The 15,233-nt window shown below is 38.4% G+C and overlaps 1 protein-coding gene across 1 annotated transcript in view; it reads right to left on the bottom strand.

Moving 5' to 3' along the window:
* Positions 1 to 7,429: 7,429 nt before the first annotated feature.
* Positions 7,430 to 15,233, bottom strand: part of LOC127168741 (mitogen-activated protein kinase kinase kinase 11) — a 30,012-nt gene continuing 22,208 nt past the window's right edge. Inside the window, exons 9-10 of the mRNA XM_051115794.1 lie at positions 12,262 to 12,753; positions 7,430 to 12,172 (exon numbers count right to left, since the gene is read on the bottom strand). Coding sequence (XP_050971751.1) covers positions 11,571 to 12,172; positions 12,262 to 12,753 — 1,094 coding nt within the window. The 3' untranslated portion in view covers positions 7,430 to 11,570. The remainder of the gene's footprint in view (positions 12,173 to 12,261; positions 12,754 to 15,233) is intronic.

Genomic DNA, 15,233 nt, shown 5'->3' with positions numbered 1-15,233 from the left:
TGACTACTCTGTATATATATATATATACAGGGGTTGGACAGTGAAACTGAAACACCTGGGTTTAGACCACAGTTAGTATGCCGTTTGGCCTCCTTTTGCAGCCAATACAGCATTATTTCATCTTGGGAATGACAAATACAAGTCCTGCACAGTAGCCAGAAGGATTTTGAGCCATTCCTTTCGCAGAACAGTGGCCAGGTCACTATGTGATGTTGGTGTATGAAAACATTTCCTGACTCGCTCCTCCAAAACACCCCAAAGTGGCTCAATAATATTCAGATCTGGTGACTGTGCAGGCCATGGGAGATGTTTAACTTTACTTTCATGTTCATCAAATCACTCTTGTCACCAGTCTTGCTGTGTGTATTGGTGCATTATCATCCTAATACACGGCACCACCTTCAGGGTACAATGTTTGAGCTATTGGGTGCACAAAGTCAACCTTCACACTCTGCTCTTATTGGTGGAATGTGCGATCAGTAAAGACTGGCCACCAGGCTGCATAAATATAGCCATGAAACCTCCAACACTATATTGGCCAGTGTTTCAGTTTCATTGTCCAACCCCTGTATATGCAAATACATTTTAGCAAAATGTGTACACTTTGAAATATATTTATCAATAGTTATAGAATTTATAAAATTATAAAATGTAGGACTATATAAAAATGTGTCTCATAAAATACAAAAAAAAAAAAAAAAAAAAAAAAAAACACATTTATTACTTTAAATATTTAAATTAAATTTAAAATGTAATATAAATTTCACTCTTAAAATATATAAAATATATATAATAAAAGTATGATTTTGCTGTATGGGTTGAAAATTTTGAAATATTACTTTGTACATTTTGTCAAGTTCCTGCATTCCCTGGAAATCGAACCCATGGTCTTGGCGTTGCCAGCGCTCTACTGTTTGAGTGATATGTTCTGATTTTGTTTTAAATATTATTCATTTAAACATATGAATCAGTGATTTCTAATGATGCAACGGTTAAAGCTCAGCACTCACGAGTAGAACGTTCCAGAAAAGACTTCTAATTAAAGCCATTAAAACTCTGAACACGTCGAGCACGGCGCTTTCACACTGACGAGTCATAAACGTGTCAAAGGAATCATAAGAACGGATGAATCATCTCTCAAACACTGATGCTCGTGAGGAAGCGAACGTTCCCCGTCCCGCAGGAGCCAATTAGATGAGCTGACCTCGCTCGTTTTTTCATTATTAACACTGCAGAACACATCCCACAAATCGATTCTTTTGAACTCTGTGTTCCAATGAATCATTTACTAATCTGATTCAGTGTTCAGAACATTGTGTCACACTGGACTGAACGCATCGCTGTGAACCGCAGGTCAGTAACTGATGATCGATGATGGGAAAGAAACAAAGTTAAAATCCACTTCTAAAGAGTGTTTGGAGATGATGAGCTCTGCGTTATTGTGTCATGATGAAGTGTGAGCTGCACATGAGATGAGATGAGATGAGTGCACTGCTGGTGTGTATCTGACTGATGGACGTTCAGCTCTGATTTCATTTGGATAAAAGCAGGATCTGTGGTCTGTGCAGACGGGTTATTCTTGTTCTCATCTGTCATGTTTCTCGATACACATCAGACTCCTGAAAGTGCTCTGTTTCTCACCTCAGAAGCGGCTGTTCGTGACCCATAATAAAGGGTCTGTCGCAGAGTCTGCAAAACAAAGATGAAAAACAACTCAAATGAAACTTTTGTATAAATAAAAAGAAAAGAAAAATAAGTCAAATGCGTTTCAAAAGCACTTTTCACAACACACACTGTTTCAATGCAGCTTTATATAGACAACTATACTGTATATACAGATGTACAGCTGAGTTCAGATTTGGTAGATAAAATATAAAACATGACACTAAATGTGGTTCACTGCAGGTGAACGATATAAAACTGTGGACTTTCGTGTTCAGTGTGAAGTGAATAATTGTGTGTGATTATAGTTGAGTGTGTGATGGTGAGGGTGTGTGTCTGCAGGTCATTCATTCTCACAGTGAGTGTGGGGAAGGGTTGAGGAGCTGCAGGGCAAACACTGACTCCAGAACAGCTCCTTCTTCATCCGGCAGTCTTTCACCAACACTCCTGCGTTTCAGAGCAAAGCGCTGCTGCGCCGAGACTCAAAGGCTCTCGGAGTGGAGAGGCAAACTGAGCTGTCAGGCGATTATTATTCTCAACATGTAAGGAGGTCACGGCGCTCGTCGGCATGGAGCGTTTCAGCTGATGATAAAAGCCTTAAAAGTGAAACCACGGGAATACGTTCATCCGGAAATGTAAATTCTGTCTTCTGTCTGACTTATTGCCACCCTTCTGTGGAACACAAAACACATGTTCAGCTTCAAAAACTTTTAAAAAATGATTCTACGAAAAAAAAAATCGTTTTCATTTAACACCATTGTGTTAGGTTTCCCATTTAAACAATTGCATTGTGTTCAACTGATTTAAAACAGTTGCATTTTGGTTCAACTCAATGTTTTCATTTTGATAGAACATATTTCAATTAAGTAGGCCAAAAATAACATTTGATGCTTGTTTAGTAAATAAAATTAATCCAACACAATTTTTTTACAACCACTTTACGAAATTCATTTGAGTTGAGAGTACATTGATTTTACTTGTGTTACTAGGAAGCTTTGCACAGGGCTGGACAAGGAGATTAAATGTTGAAATAGAATGTTATTTTATGCTTTTTTTATTAAGATGACAAAACTGGAAGACTTGTTAATGTTTAATGTTCTTTTATGTTTGTATTTAAAACAGTTTCTGGCACGTTAGTGTTTTTATGGGCTACCGTCGTGCTGAAGCGTAGAGCACGTGCTTGGGTTGAGGACTTGCTGACATGAGTTAAAATTGTTTTAAGAATAAAATAAACAAATACTTTAGATATACCATGGATGTAACACAGCCATCTTATGGCAAATGTCTAACAAGTTGGTTAATGCCTAAACTTAAGTAAATCCAATATGTCATTTTTTGAGTGCAGAAGGATTTCTGCCTAGTTATTTGTTTTCCAGTTAAATGTTTTAGTTTGAGTTCAAAAAGTATAAAATAATCATTTCATAAGCATATCAATATCATTTAAACTATATTTGATCAAATTAAGTTGGCCCAACTCAGTTACATTGCATTGCATGAAATTGTTTTTTATGAGTTAAGGTTACACACATTAATTAATCCTCAATTAAATTGAGGTTATCCAATTTTTTTTTTTTTTTTTGCCTGAACTAAGGCAATGGATAACGAAAATATTGTCAAAAAACGAACCTAATGTGGTGCTAGTTGTCGCACACGGTTTGAATGTTTCCAGACGAGCGAGCCTGATCAAACTTACTGTATTTACTAGCAACGACAACATTATACAGAGAAACAATTGCGCTAAAATCAACAAATCTTTACAAGATATCACTGAACATAATATTTCCAACATTACTGTATATAGAGCTGTGCAATTATATAGTTTACATTTTGCTAACATTATACAGAGAGATAGATGATAATACAGTTTACATTTTGCTATATAACCAACAATATGCAACTTTATACATATATATCCAACTTCATATAAATGAAGATAATGCTGTGTGATAATAGTTCATGTTCTACTACAGTATATAGCCAAATATAGTATACATCCGACTTCAAGTACACTGAAAAAAAAAACAATTTGTTGAGTCAATTTAAAATACTTTGTTACCCAGCTGCTTTAAAATTTTAAGTTGAATGAACTCAAATATCTAAATTGTCACTTAGTACTAAACTTTTTTAAGTTGACTGAACGTAAAATTTAAAGGCAGCCGGGTAACACATTATTTTAAGTTGAATCAACAAATTGTTTTTTATAGTGTAGAGCAGTGTGATAATATACTTTATGTCCAACTTTAGGTTAAGAGCTAGGTCATAATATAGTTTACTTTTTACTTACTAAATATCCAACTCTATAATCATAGCAAAAGTAATGTACATTTCTTACTGAAGCAAATCTCTAAAGTTTCATCTCAGTTTTTATTGTTTATTTAAAATGAAACAAATCTGCTATTATTTTAATCTCCAGTCTGTTCTGTCAAACTCCAAAATGTGTTCATTTTTAATAGTTTAAAAAAAAATATTATTTCATATAAAAAGACAAAATATTGTAGTTTATTTTAGTTTGACTAGACAAGTGTGACATTAATGGGAAATAAACAAAGACTCTGAATCCCAAGTGCATTTACACAAACTGAGAAACCCAGAAAGTGTTCAGCTGAGTCCTGCTCAATCTCCTCAACATACGAGAACGTTTTTAGGATTTCTTGGAAAATCTGAGAACAGAGACTTCAGTGCTTTACACACATTAAACATATATATTTTTTTAAATACTAGAGTGTATAAAAAAGAAGAATAATGAAAGAAAAGTTTAGCTGAATGAAACTCCAGAAAGGACCATAATGCATCATGTTCTGAATTCACCGAAAGGGCTGATATGCTCAAATCTCATTTGGCGTCTCTGAAGTATCATATATTTGATATTGGAAAGGCAAACATTAATAATTCTGTTTTAACACGTAGAGTTTCTGACTTGCGTGTCTTCAGTAGTTACTCAATCTCTCCAAGTCTCTGACTCACTGCCGTCATGGACAGAAAGTTTGGATTTCCAGCAAACTGATAATTGGGAAACAAATTGTGTGCGCTTTGAACAAATGGATCTCTTTTAGAGGAGCAAGCGCTGAGGAGAGCGTTTCCTCATGAACGTGAGCGTCTGAAGCTTCCAGATCCGCCGGCGGCTGAACAATCCAGCTGAGATTCATCTCAAGAGATGAATGAGATTCATTAACAACTCTTCCAGCGCCGTCGCATCTGCACTTATTTTCCTGATTACTTTCATCACACGTTTGTTATTTGCTGCTCGCCCTTCGGTTGATTTGCTCTGAATAAATTGATCAGTAACTCATGACAAACAGGAAGATGATTTAGGCCTAAATGTGAGATTTCTATATTTGAACTGTACATAAAATGTCCATTCATTTCGATTACACAGTCTAACATAAACTAATAAAATCATACATAAACTATGCCATGATTTATTTGAGTGCAGAAATCTTACCTGTTTCATTTATGAACTATTTGTAAATATTTACATAATCATATTTTAAAAATGCATTTAAACATCAAGTTCAATGAAAATGAAAACTTTGTTTGTTTGTTTGTTTTTTAGTTTTTATTTTTATTAACTATAATAACCCTGCAGTCAGTCAATTGGATTTATTAATGATAAATATTAACCTGCGTGTTTTAAACACATTGCTTACGATTACAGAAATCTAACCCGTTTCATTTCTGTATGACTGATAAATATGATCACATTCATTTGTTAATGTGCAAATGCTTTGAATTTTTACATGCAAATCAAGTACACAAATCCTAAATTTAGGACTAAATATTCATTTAGTTTGTTCAGTAAACTAGTCTGCAACATGCATCATGTCTGCTTGGTGCCCTTTTTTGAGATGTTTTGCATAAATGCATGACTGTCAGACGCTTCCCATCCACTGTGTTCCTTCACGCAGTGCCTGTTTTATATGTGATTTTGAAAGGATGCAGTACACACTGTACAGTATGCTGTAATCAGCGCACTAGTACTCACATAAACAGTCTCTGTTGCAGTGAGTTTGTTCACAGATGAGCACTAATGTGTGTTTGGCAGTCAATGTACCTGCGGTGTCCATGGAAACAGGCTCGTCTCATATTCACAGTGTGTTTGAGCTGATGAGGCTCCGAGTTCAGCAACTCTGTCCAGATCCATCAGTCTCTTCACACACACACACACACCTTTACACAGACCTGCTCACACACAAACATCACAGAGCAGAAGATCACAAAAATACAGCTACAATAATACAATAACAGCTGTTTTCTATGCAAATATCAGTTAAAATATATTTTATTTCTGTGATGCGCAGCTGAATTTTCAGCATCATTACTCCAGTCTTCAGTGTCACATGATCCTTCAGAAATCATGCTTATTTGCTGCTCAAGAAACATTTCTGATTATTAGCAATGTTGAAAACAGTTGTGCTGCCCAATATTTGTGTGGAGACAATGATACAGTTTATCTTTCAGGATTCACAGATGAATACAAAGTTCAAAAGGACAGCATTTATTTGAATTAGAATCTTTGAAACATTTAGAACTGTCTGTACTGACACTTTTGATCAGTCGAACATGTCCTTTATTAATACACGTATTCATTTTGTTTCTTGAGCAATGAATGTATCACCAATTTAGCAATTAAACTGCATCTAAATTTAAAACTTATTTCTACAAAATCATATCACTGACCAGGCTCAGCATACATCTGTGGTGAAGGTTTAAACATTACTGGAAAAATCAGGAAAATGAATGGGATTTTACTCCTGGATCTCAATGGTTGTGCTCTAGCACCAGTTAGGAAGATGAAGAGTTTGCTTGATTGAGTGAAACAGTGATTACAGCAGCGTCTGAAACACAGAAACTGAAAACAGCTGAGAATCACATGAAAAATCCCACATAATGAGTGAAATCAGATATAACACACCATAATCATCACATCAGGGATCAAACCCATCTGTGTGTTTCTGAACATCACAGTCTGAATTACAGCGACTCCTACAGGACACACTGAGCATCAACATCACAGTAATGCTGATGATGAAGTCATGATGAAATATCTCATGTACAGATAGCTCATAAACAATTTGTGCTACAATTTAATTAAAAAACTTAGTTTAAATTACACTTTACAATTTATATATACATCATGTAATTGCTCATTGCACTAAAATGAACTAAAATTGAAAGTATATTTATAAAAAAAAAAAAAAAAAAAAAAACAAAAAACAAAAATGATTAAAACTTTACAATTAAATGTAAAAATAAAAAACTGCTGAATATATTAATGTTTTTTTTTTTTTTTTTTTTTTTTGTTTGTTTGTTTCTGTTTTTTTTTTTTTTTTTGTCAGATTTTCGGACATTGAGATTCTTGTCTGATATGCTAATGATCAGGGGTGCTCAACCCTGTCTCTGATCAAACACACCTGAACCAACTAATTAGGATCTGAAGGAGCACTTGATAATTATAGACAGGGTTGGAACTAAACTCTGCAGGAAGGTGGATCTCCAGGAACAGGGTTAAGCACCCCGGAAATAGATTCTAAAACTAAACTGAAGGTAAGCACTGATGTTACGTATAATAAAAAATAATATAAATCCTTTAAAATGCCATATTTCTTGTTTCTGGGGTGAAATATGACCTGGACATGTTTCATGTCACTAACTATATTTTAAGCCTCACCAATACTCAAACAACCACACTAGACAAACTGAACTGGCTTGTCGCACATGTTCGTCACAGATCGTGTGAATGACATAATACAGACAAACACAAGCACGGTTTTAGAGTCGTGTTAAATTTTATTTGGTCTTGCTCCTTTTTGTCTTTTTTATCTTTTAAATTTAAAAGTTCCACAGGTTAAAACCCATTACAATTAGCAAAATAAACATTCACACATTCTTGAACACAGAAACACACTCACAATCGAGCGCGCACACACACACACACACACACACACACACGAGTAATGGAGTGATTAGGTCCAGCCCATTGAGAATAACACACACACACACACACACACACAGACAGATGTTATACGGGCTTCACCAGAACTGAATATATCGCCATAAGCTTAAAATAAAACATGAATCAACATCAACAAGAAACCTTCCTTCCGCACAGAAGATTCTCCCTCAAATTGGCAAGTTTTTAGCAGGTAGTGGAAGATGAACGTGAACGTCCGTCCGTCCGTCCGTGAGCCTGAGAGACGTCTGGAGTGTTTTGGTTGAGGAAATCTCAAAAACGATGAGCATAAAAGAAGAATGCAAAAGAAAACTGTTCAGATATTTCTCTTTTCAGTTCAGGCACACGCTCCAAGTCTTTGACACTGTAAAACACAGATTTGTCCCTTTGCAGCACCCAGAACTCCAGTGAAGAACCGAACAAAACCTAAAGATATTTCTCAATATAAAATATAATAAAGCATCCTAACGTGGACTGTGTCTCGGGCCCCTTAAAATCTCTTGAATCCAGTGTGTTAAAGGCCTCAGTAATAAATATTAATAGCTTGCGATTAGCTTTACTCGCTCTGAGCGGGGATCTGCATACAGTACGGAGGCCAAACGCGTGAGGATGACGGCGATTCTCCACCGGTTCGGCCAGAATAATAATAACCAATCGCGCCGCGTCGAGTGTTTGTGTCAGTTTCGGCGCCAGAGCTGTGAATCACACGCGTCTGGGGTTCTGTTTCTGATTTCACACGAGCGAACAGATGGTGACATTACACCAGCCAAAACAGAAGCTGACGTCAACACGCGTCTGACACACGCTATCATCGCTAATGAGAAGAAACGATCTGATCTGACCACAGCTAGTAGTGCTGCCTGTGTGCTGACAGACGCTGAGGATGGTTGAGTTAACAAAGATATCCGTCAGGAGCAGCCCATATCTACGGAAGCTTATTTTCACAAACTAAAACATTAAAAGGGTAATTGTGACACTTCAGGCTTTTTGAATTCTCTGAATTCTGACTTCAGATCTTACGTTTTTGCCATTTTTTCTCCTATATATCTCACAATTCTATAGAAGCCTGTTTTTACCACCAACTAAAAAAAACGTAAAAGCTAGCTTTTTCTCAGAATTCTAGTTTTATATCCTCATTTTTATTCTTTTCCCCTAAGTTCTACGTTTACATCCCACAATTCAGACTTTTTCCCAATTGTGAACATATATATCACAATTACAAATTACTCGAGTTCTGAGTTTATTCCACGGAAGAATTTTGCAAATCTATGGAAACTTGCACTACAAAATAAAATGATTAAAATGTGAATTGCTACTTTTTATCTCACAATTCTGAATTTATATCTCAGTTTTCACATTTACATCTTGTAATTCTGACTTTTTCTTTTTCACAATCCCAAGTCAATCTCTCACAACTATGGACCTTTTTTATTTCCCTTGGAATTCTGTGTTATTAAAATCTGACAATTTTGATGTTTTTTTTTATCCTCTCTATTCTGAATTTTAATCTCGCAATTCTGTAGAAGCGTACAGAATTAAGAATAAGAAAAAGAATACAGAATAAAAAAAGGTAATTGCAAGCTTGTATCTCACAATTCTGACTTTTTTTTATCTGGGGAAAAGGCAGAATTGCAAGATATAAAGTAAAAATTGCCAGACACGAACTCACGATTCTGAGAAAAAAATAGCAAGAAATTGCCAAAATTGCAAGATACAGACTCAAAACTTCGAGAAAAAAAGTCTAAATTATGAAATAAAAATATGGAATTACCTCTATTTTTTCAGTAGTGAACACAACATCGTAACTGAATGAAAACTTGTTTCCACCAGAGAATAAAAACATTTACAAACTACGGGCTTTCTACAATTTTGACTTTTTTGTGGCAATACCAGGTTTACATCTCACAGTTCAGATTTTAACTGGAATATAAACTCAGCACTGAGATATTAATTGTGATATTGTTACAATTACTTTTTTATTCCATGGTGGAAATAAACTTCCATATGAAGAGAGTTCACCATCAAACCCTCGGTCTCGTGTCAGTATGAACCAGCGGCGACACACAAACACAGAAAACAGGGCTAATATTGACTCTAGATTTGAGACTCTTCGGGAAGACGAGTTCAGGTAATAAAGTGCTCTCAGCGGTGGTTTGATGTTTGACACGAGTCGGCCGAAGGCCTGCATGACTTCAGCTTGTTCTGATGAGAAACAGAAAGGAAACCGCAGGTGCTCTGATGGGAATACAGAAGAATCACAGATGCTCAGCAGAGTCTGTGCAGGCCGCATGAAAGATAAAGCTGAACGAGAATCAGGTCAACGCACATTTACACTAGTCTAGTTGAGGTTACGGTGCCGAAAACTGAGGTTTCACTCTATGACATTCACGCACTGATTCTCCTGAAGTTCAAACACAGTATTTAATGCTGTATGTAGTTATTATTGCCTGTATCAAAAATCTAAAATATTACGCAAGATATCTCAAGACTCTTGAAAATGGCCTATCTGCTCTGCTCTACAAGCGTATGATGACGGAGCAAAACGCCAAAGGAGGCCATTGTTCAGGCGCAGCGTCTCCCGCCCGACGGCACGGCCTCCCGGAGGAATTTCATTGTTGGGAAAAACGTCAGAGAGGAGAATGTGGGAGCGACCAGCAGGGGGAGACACAGCAGACCACAGTCACTCATTACATCTAATGGATCTACAGCACCAGAGAGAGACACGTGAACACCTGCCGAAATGAACTACAGGTGCAGCGGAGAAACATCCTCTCATCAGATCAAAACAGTTCTAGACGCTTTATGACGTCTAGATGAGCAATGCAAAAATGATTTTATTAGTATTTTTGTCTTGTTTTCCAGCACAAACATCTAACTGTTCTTAAACGCAGATATTAAGAGACATTTATAGTCTTGATTTCTGATAAAAATGATCAAAGTGAAATGAGTTACGAAAGTAAGAAAAACAAACTCATTTTCCCTTTGAATTAAGTACATTTTTATTACTCATGGATAGTTTTTTTTAAGCATAAAACCACTTCATTTTGGTCATTTCTATCAGAAAAAAGCATCATTTTGCATCTCCAGTAAATGTATTTTAATTTAGAATATTTAAATAAATAGGCTTCATTTCATTGCCATAACGTTTTAGCTGTAAAAAAAAAAGCTGTAAACATTTATTGAGGTTTGAGAAATACAAATGGATCTCACTTTTACTGGAAAACAAGACAAATATACTGAGGATGAAAGTGAACTGAGGTTTTTGGGTTTCCGTATTGCTTTTGACTACAACTCTACCTGACGTTCCTCAGTCCTACATTTGAAGAGTCAACACGACGCCGTCTATGAAATGACTTAGTGATTTCATAATCTCAGACTGATCTTTATTTCTACTTCTGTCTGCCGAGACACTCCCATAAACTCTGACTCGACACAAACGTTTTATTTAGAAAAAGCAGTCCAAACACCAGCAGCGAGGTCAGCAGAGCGTTTCTCCAATCATTCAAGTGACGCGTGACCTGAATTACTTCATCTGTTCTGCTTGTTTGTTGACTGGCTTCAACATAAAAATCATAACTGATCATCGGACGTGAAAATCTTCCGATCTTTGGCGACTACACTGAATGTGTAATGTATTTTCCCACACATAACGCTTTTGGAATGCATAATAACGCAACGTTTGTTGACAACTGAGACGAATGTGGGCTGAAACAAGGAATCATTTTGAAATCCTTTGACCGCATCGCTTTTGAGACCGAATAAAGAGACGCAGCAGGTGCGGATCCGTTTAAGCGCAACTAGAGGCCATTAAGACCCTGAGACGGTGCTGAAAAACAGGAAGACCGACCAATCAGAGAGGAAGACATAAACGAGCATTTGGAACCCATCAGCTTTGGGTCAAATGGAAATCTCCTGCATTTCCCAGAATTGGCACGGACCCTCGTTTACGGGACAGCGTTCAGAACCTGTCATCTCTGAGCGGCGCGTGCGACCTGAACGGGCTTAGGCCGAGATTGCGGTGAGGATGGACCCTCTCTTTGGTGCCGTCGAGCGGCCGGCTGACGCCCATCCAGCCCAGGTCTATGAGCGGAGAGTCGGCCGGGTTCAGCGGCGCCACCCTGAGCGACAGATTGGGACTGCCGTTGGTGGAGCAGGGCGCCGAGCGTGAGGTGGGGAAGGGGGTGGAGAAGGGGTCAAAGGTCGAGCCGTGGTCCGAGTTCATGGAAGGGTCGACCTTCAGATTAAAGGGGTCGCAGTCCGGGGAAGGGAAGGGGTCGCAGTTCGTGAAGGGGTTTGTCGGCGAGGGCTGGTAGCCCAGTCGAGGGCTCGTGGGACTGCTGACGGCTTTCGCGGCGCCCTGTCTGTCCGTCACGCCGGCCGACACGAAGCTCCACGGGTCGATGCGGGGGCGGTTAGGGGACGGACGCGGCCGAGGGACGATGTTGACCTCCAGACGGCGGGTTTTGGGGCTCCACAGGCGGGGGTCTGGATACAGGGCGAACGGCAGGGGAGACTTGTCCTCGCCCTCGAACGTGTCCTGACACAGCGGAAGATCCAACACTAGCACAGAGGACAGAGATGAGAATTAGTGACCGTTAGTAGGAAATATTTAAAAAATGCCTTTTTTTAAAATGTAAAAGCGTTCTTACTGAGCTGTGAGGAGTTCAGTCCGTAGCTGGACCTCCTCCTGCGCTCTCCGCTCTGCTGAGGCACCTCCGCGTCTCCGTTGACGTGCGCGCTCCAGTCGACGAGCGTCCTTCGTCCCGGCCGATCTCTGTCCCGCGGGTTTGGCGGGGGCGGCGTGAGCGGCAGCGGCTTGATCTCGGGCGGCTTCAGCGAGTCCAGAAAGCTTCGCGGCAGTGAGTCCGTGCTGAAGGTGATCAGATCTCCCACCACCTCCGGACCGGGAGAGCGATCCGGCTCCAGCTCCAGCGCGGGCAGGTGCGTCCGTGACGAGGCCCGCGGCGGCGGTGTGGGCGGGTGCTGCGGCTCCAGACAGCGACCCAGAGCCACGGACGCCAGCAGGGCGGCGCTGCCGAGCAGAGCGCGGTGTGTGCTCTTACCCAGACAGACCGGCCCGGGGTGATCCGGTCTGGGAGAACCGCACGGGGACGAACCACCTTCCTCGCTCTCAGAGCCCTCTGAGAGCCACACGGAGAAATAGGGGTCAGAAACATACACTTCATATTATATATGTGACCCTGGAGCACAAAACCAGTCATAAGTAGCACGGGTATATTTGTAGCAATAGCCAACAATATTACTTTTATGCCAAAAAACACTAGGATATTACGTAAAGATCATGTTCCATAAAAATATTTTGTACATTTCCTACTGTAAATATATCAAAACTTCATTTCTGATTAGTAATATGCTTTGCTAAGAACTTCATTTGGACAACTTTAAAGGTGATTTTCTCACTATTTTGATTTTTTTTTTGCACCCTCAGATTCCAGATCTTCAAATAGTTGTATCTCGGCTAAATATTTTTCTATCCTAACAAGCTTATTTATTCAGAATTTGTATTGACCAATTCAGTGTTTGCAAACAGTGATGACTTTTTTTGTGGACGAAGCTTATCCGGTTGCAGAAAATGACAGTTTTCAAGTAGCAGTCTATGGAGTCATAGAATAAAGGAATAAAAGAGTTTATATTTTAAAATTATGATAAGAAAAAACAACCCGTCATTTAACCCTAACCCCTGAGAATTGACAAACTCACTATTGTTGAGTTAAATCAAGCTATAAAGTCCAAATTAGGAGATATAAACTTGCAGTTGCAAGAAAAAACTAAAATACATGTTATGTAAAATAGAAATAGGTTTAAATATTGTTATGCTGTTACTGTAGGGCTAATACGATGTGTCCCCTACGAACAGCAAATGTGAATATTATGTGTTGTTTAAATCAAATTTATGCTTTAAAAGTACAGTAATAACAGCAGTTTTCATCCAGAATCTGTCCGTTTAAACACCTGCATTTATGTTCAAATGGCATCTTTGACAACAGTATTTCATAAAAATAATTTTCAATCCGATTCTGGTATCAAAAGCACAAAAACTTTCCGTCTTGCTACCAGCGTTTTTCTGCCACCACAATGCGTGTGCAACTGCAAGTGATGTAACTATGACTTAGTTCTACTACGAATTAGTCCATACATTTCAATTCTAAAACAATTGTCCGTTACGACTGGTTTTGTTCCAGGGTCACACATATAGAAATTCTAAAATAAAACAGACAATTTTATTTATATGTCTTATTTGTTATTAAAATGTATCTTCTATCTGCATCAAGGGCTATTTTTGTGGCAATCTGAAGTAAACAATATAAGGTTGCAACAACAAAATCTCGCAGGCGAAGCAGATCCGCTGTCTGTTGTCGGTCGAATTGCAACATATGAAGCGCAGCTCAAATCAAGCAGCGTTCTGTCGGTCAGTGCGGCGAATCCACGTGACCAACTGTTGCTAAATCAGCATGAGGAAATATTTCAGTTTCACGTGAAACGCATGATTGTGTGGACCACATGCTAATGAAAAATGAAAATACAATAAATAAAAACAACTAAATAAATATTATATGTATACAAGTTGGCTCTTTGACAGATTGCTTTGTTCCTCTTTCAGTCACACAGTCACTTGTATTAAAGCATCTGCTGAATGTAAATGTGTAATGTAAATGTAATATACAGTGCTGCTTTCTATATTTCTGCATAAATATAACGCAAAACATCATCAGATTTTCACACAAGCTCTTAAAGTTGACAAAGAGAATTCAATCAAACAAACAAGACAAATATATATACTTCTTCATTTAATTATTGAGAAAAATGATCCGATCAGACCTGCGCAACGACTTGTAGGAATTTTAGCCCATTCATCTGTACAGAAACACTTGAACCCTGTGATATTGGTGGGTTTCCTCCTAAGAACTGCTTGCTTCAGGTCCTTCCACGACATTTCAATTGGATTAAGGTCCGGACTTTGACTCGGCCGTTCCAAAACATTACCTTTGTTCTCGTTTAACCATTTTTTGGTAGAATGACTCGTGTGCTTGGGGTCATTGTTTTGCTGCACGACCTGCTTTCACTTTAGATTTGAGTTCTCGGACAGATGTCCTGACATTTCCCTTTAGAATTTGCTGGTATAATTCAGAATTTATTATTCCATCAGTGATGGCAAGCCATTCTGGCCCAGATGCAGCAAAACAAGCCCAAACCATGATACTACCACCACCATGTTTCACAGATGGGAAAAGGTTCTTCTTATGCTGGAATGCAGTGTTTTTCTTTCTCCAAACATAACACTTTTCATTTAAACCAAAAATTATATTTTGGTCTCATACATCCACAAAACATTTCTCCAATAGCTTTCTGACTTGTCCACATGATCTTTATCAAGTTGCAGACAGGCAGCAGTGTTTTTTGGAGAGTTGTGTTTTTCTCCTTGCAGCCCTGCCATGCACACCATGGTTGTTCATTGTTCTCCTGATGATGGACTCATGATCTTCAACATTAACCAATGTGAGAAAGGCCTTTAGTTGCTCAGAAGTTATCCTGGGGTTCTTTGGATTTGTGAAGTCTAAACACTAGAAATGGTTTTGTAACCTTGATGAGCAACAACAAC

The sequence above is a fragment of the Labeo rohita genome, chromosome 7 (assembly GCF_022985175.1).
Source record: "Labeo rohita strain BAU-BD-2019 chromosome 7, IGBB_LRoh.1.0, whole genome shotgun sequence".
NCBI lineage: Eukaryota > Metazoa > Chordata > Actinopteri > Cypriniformes > Cyprinidae > Labeo > Labeo rohita.
This window is presented reverse-complemented; position numbering and strand designations above follow the sequence as displayed.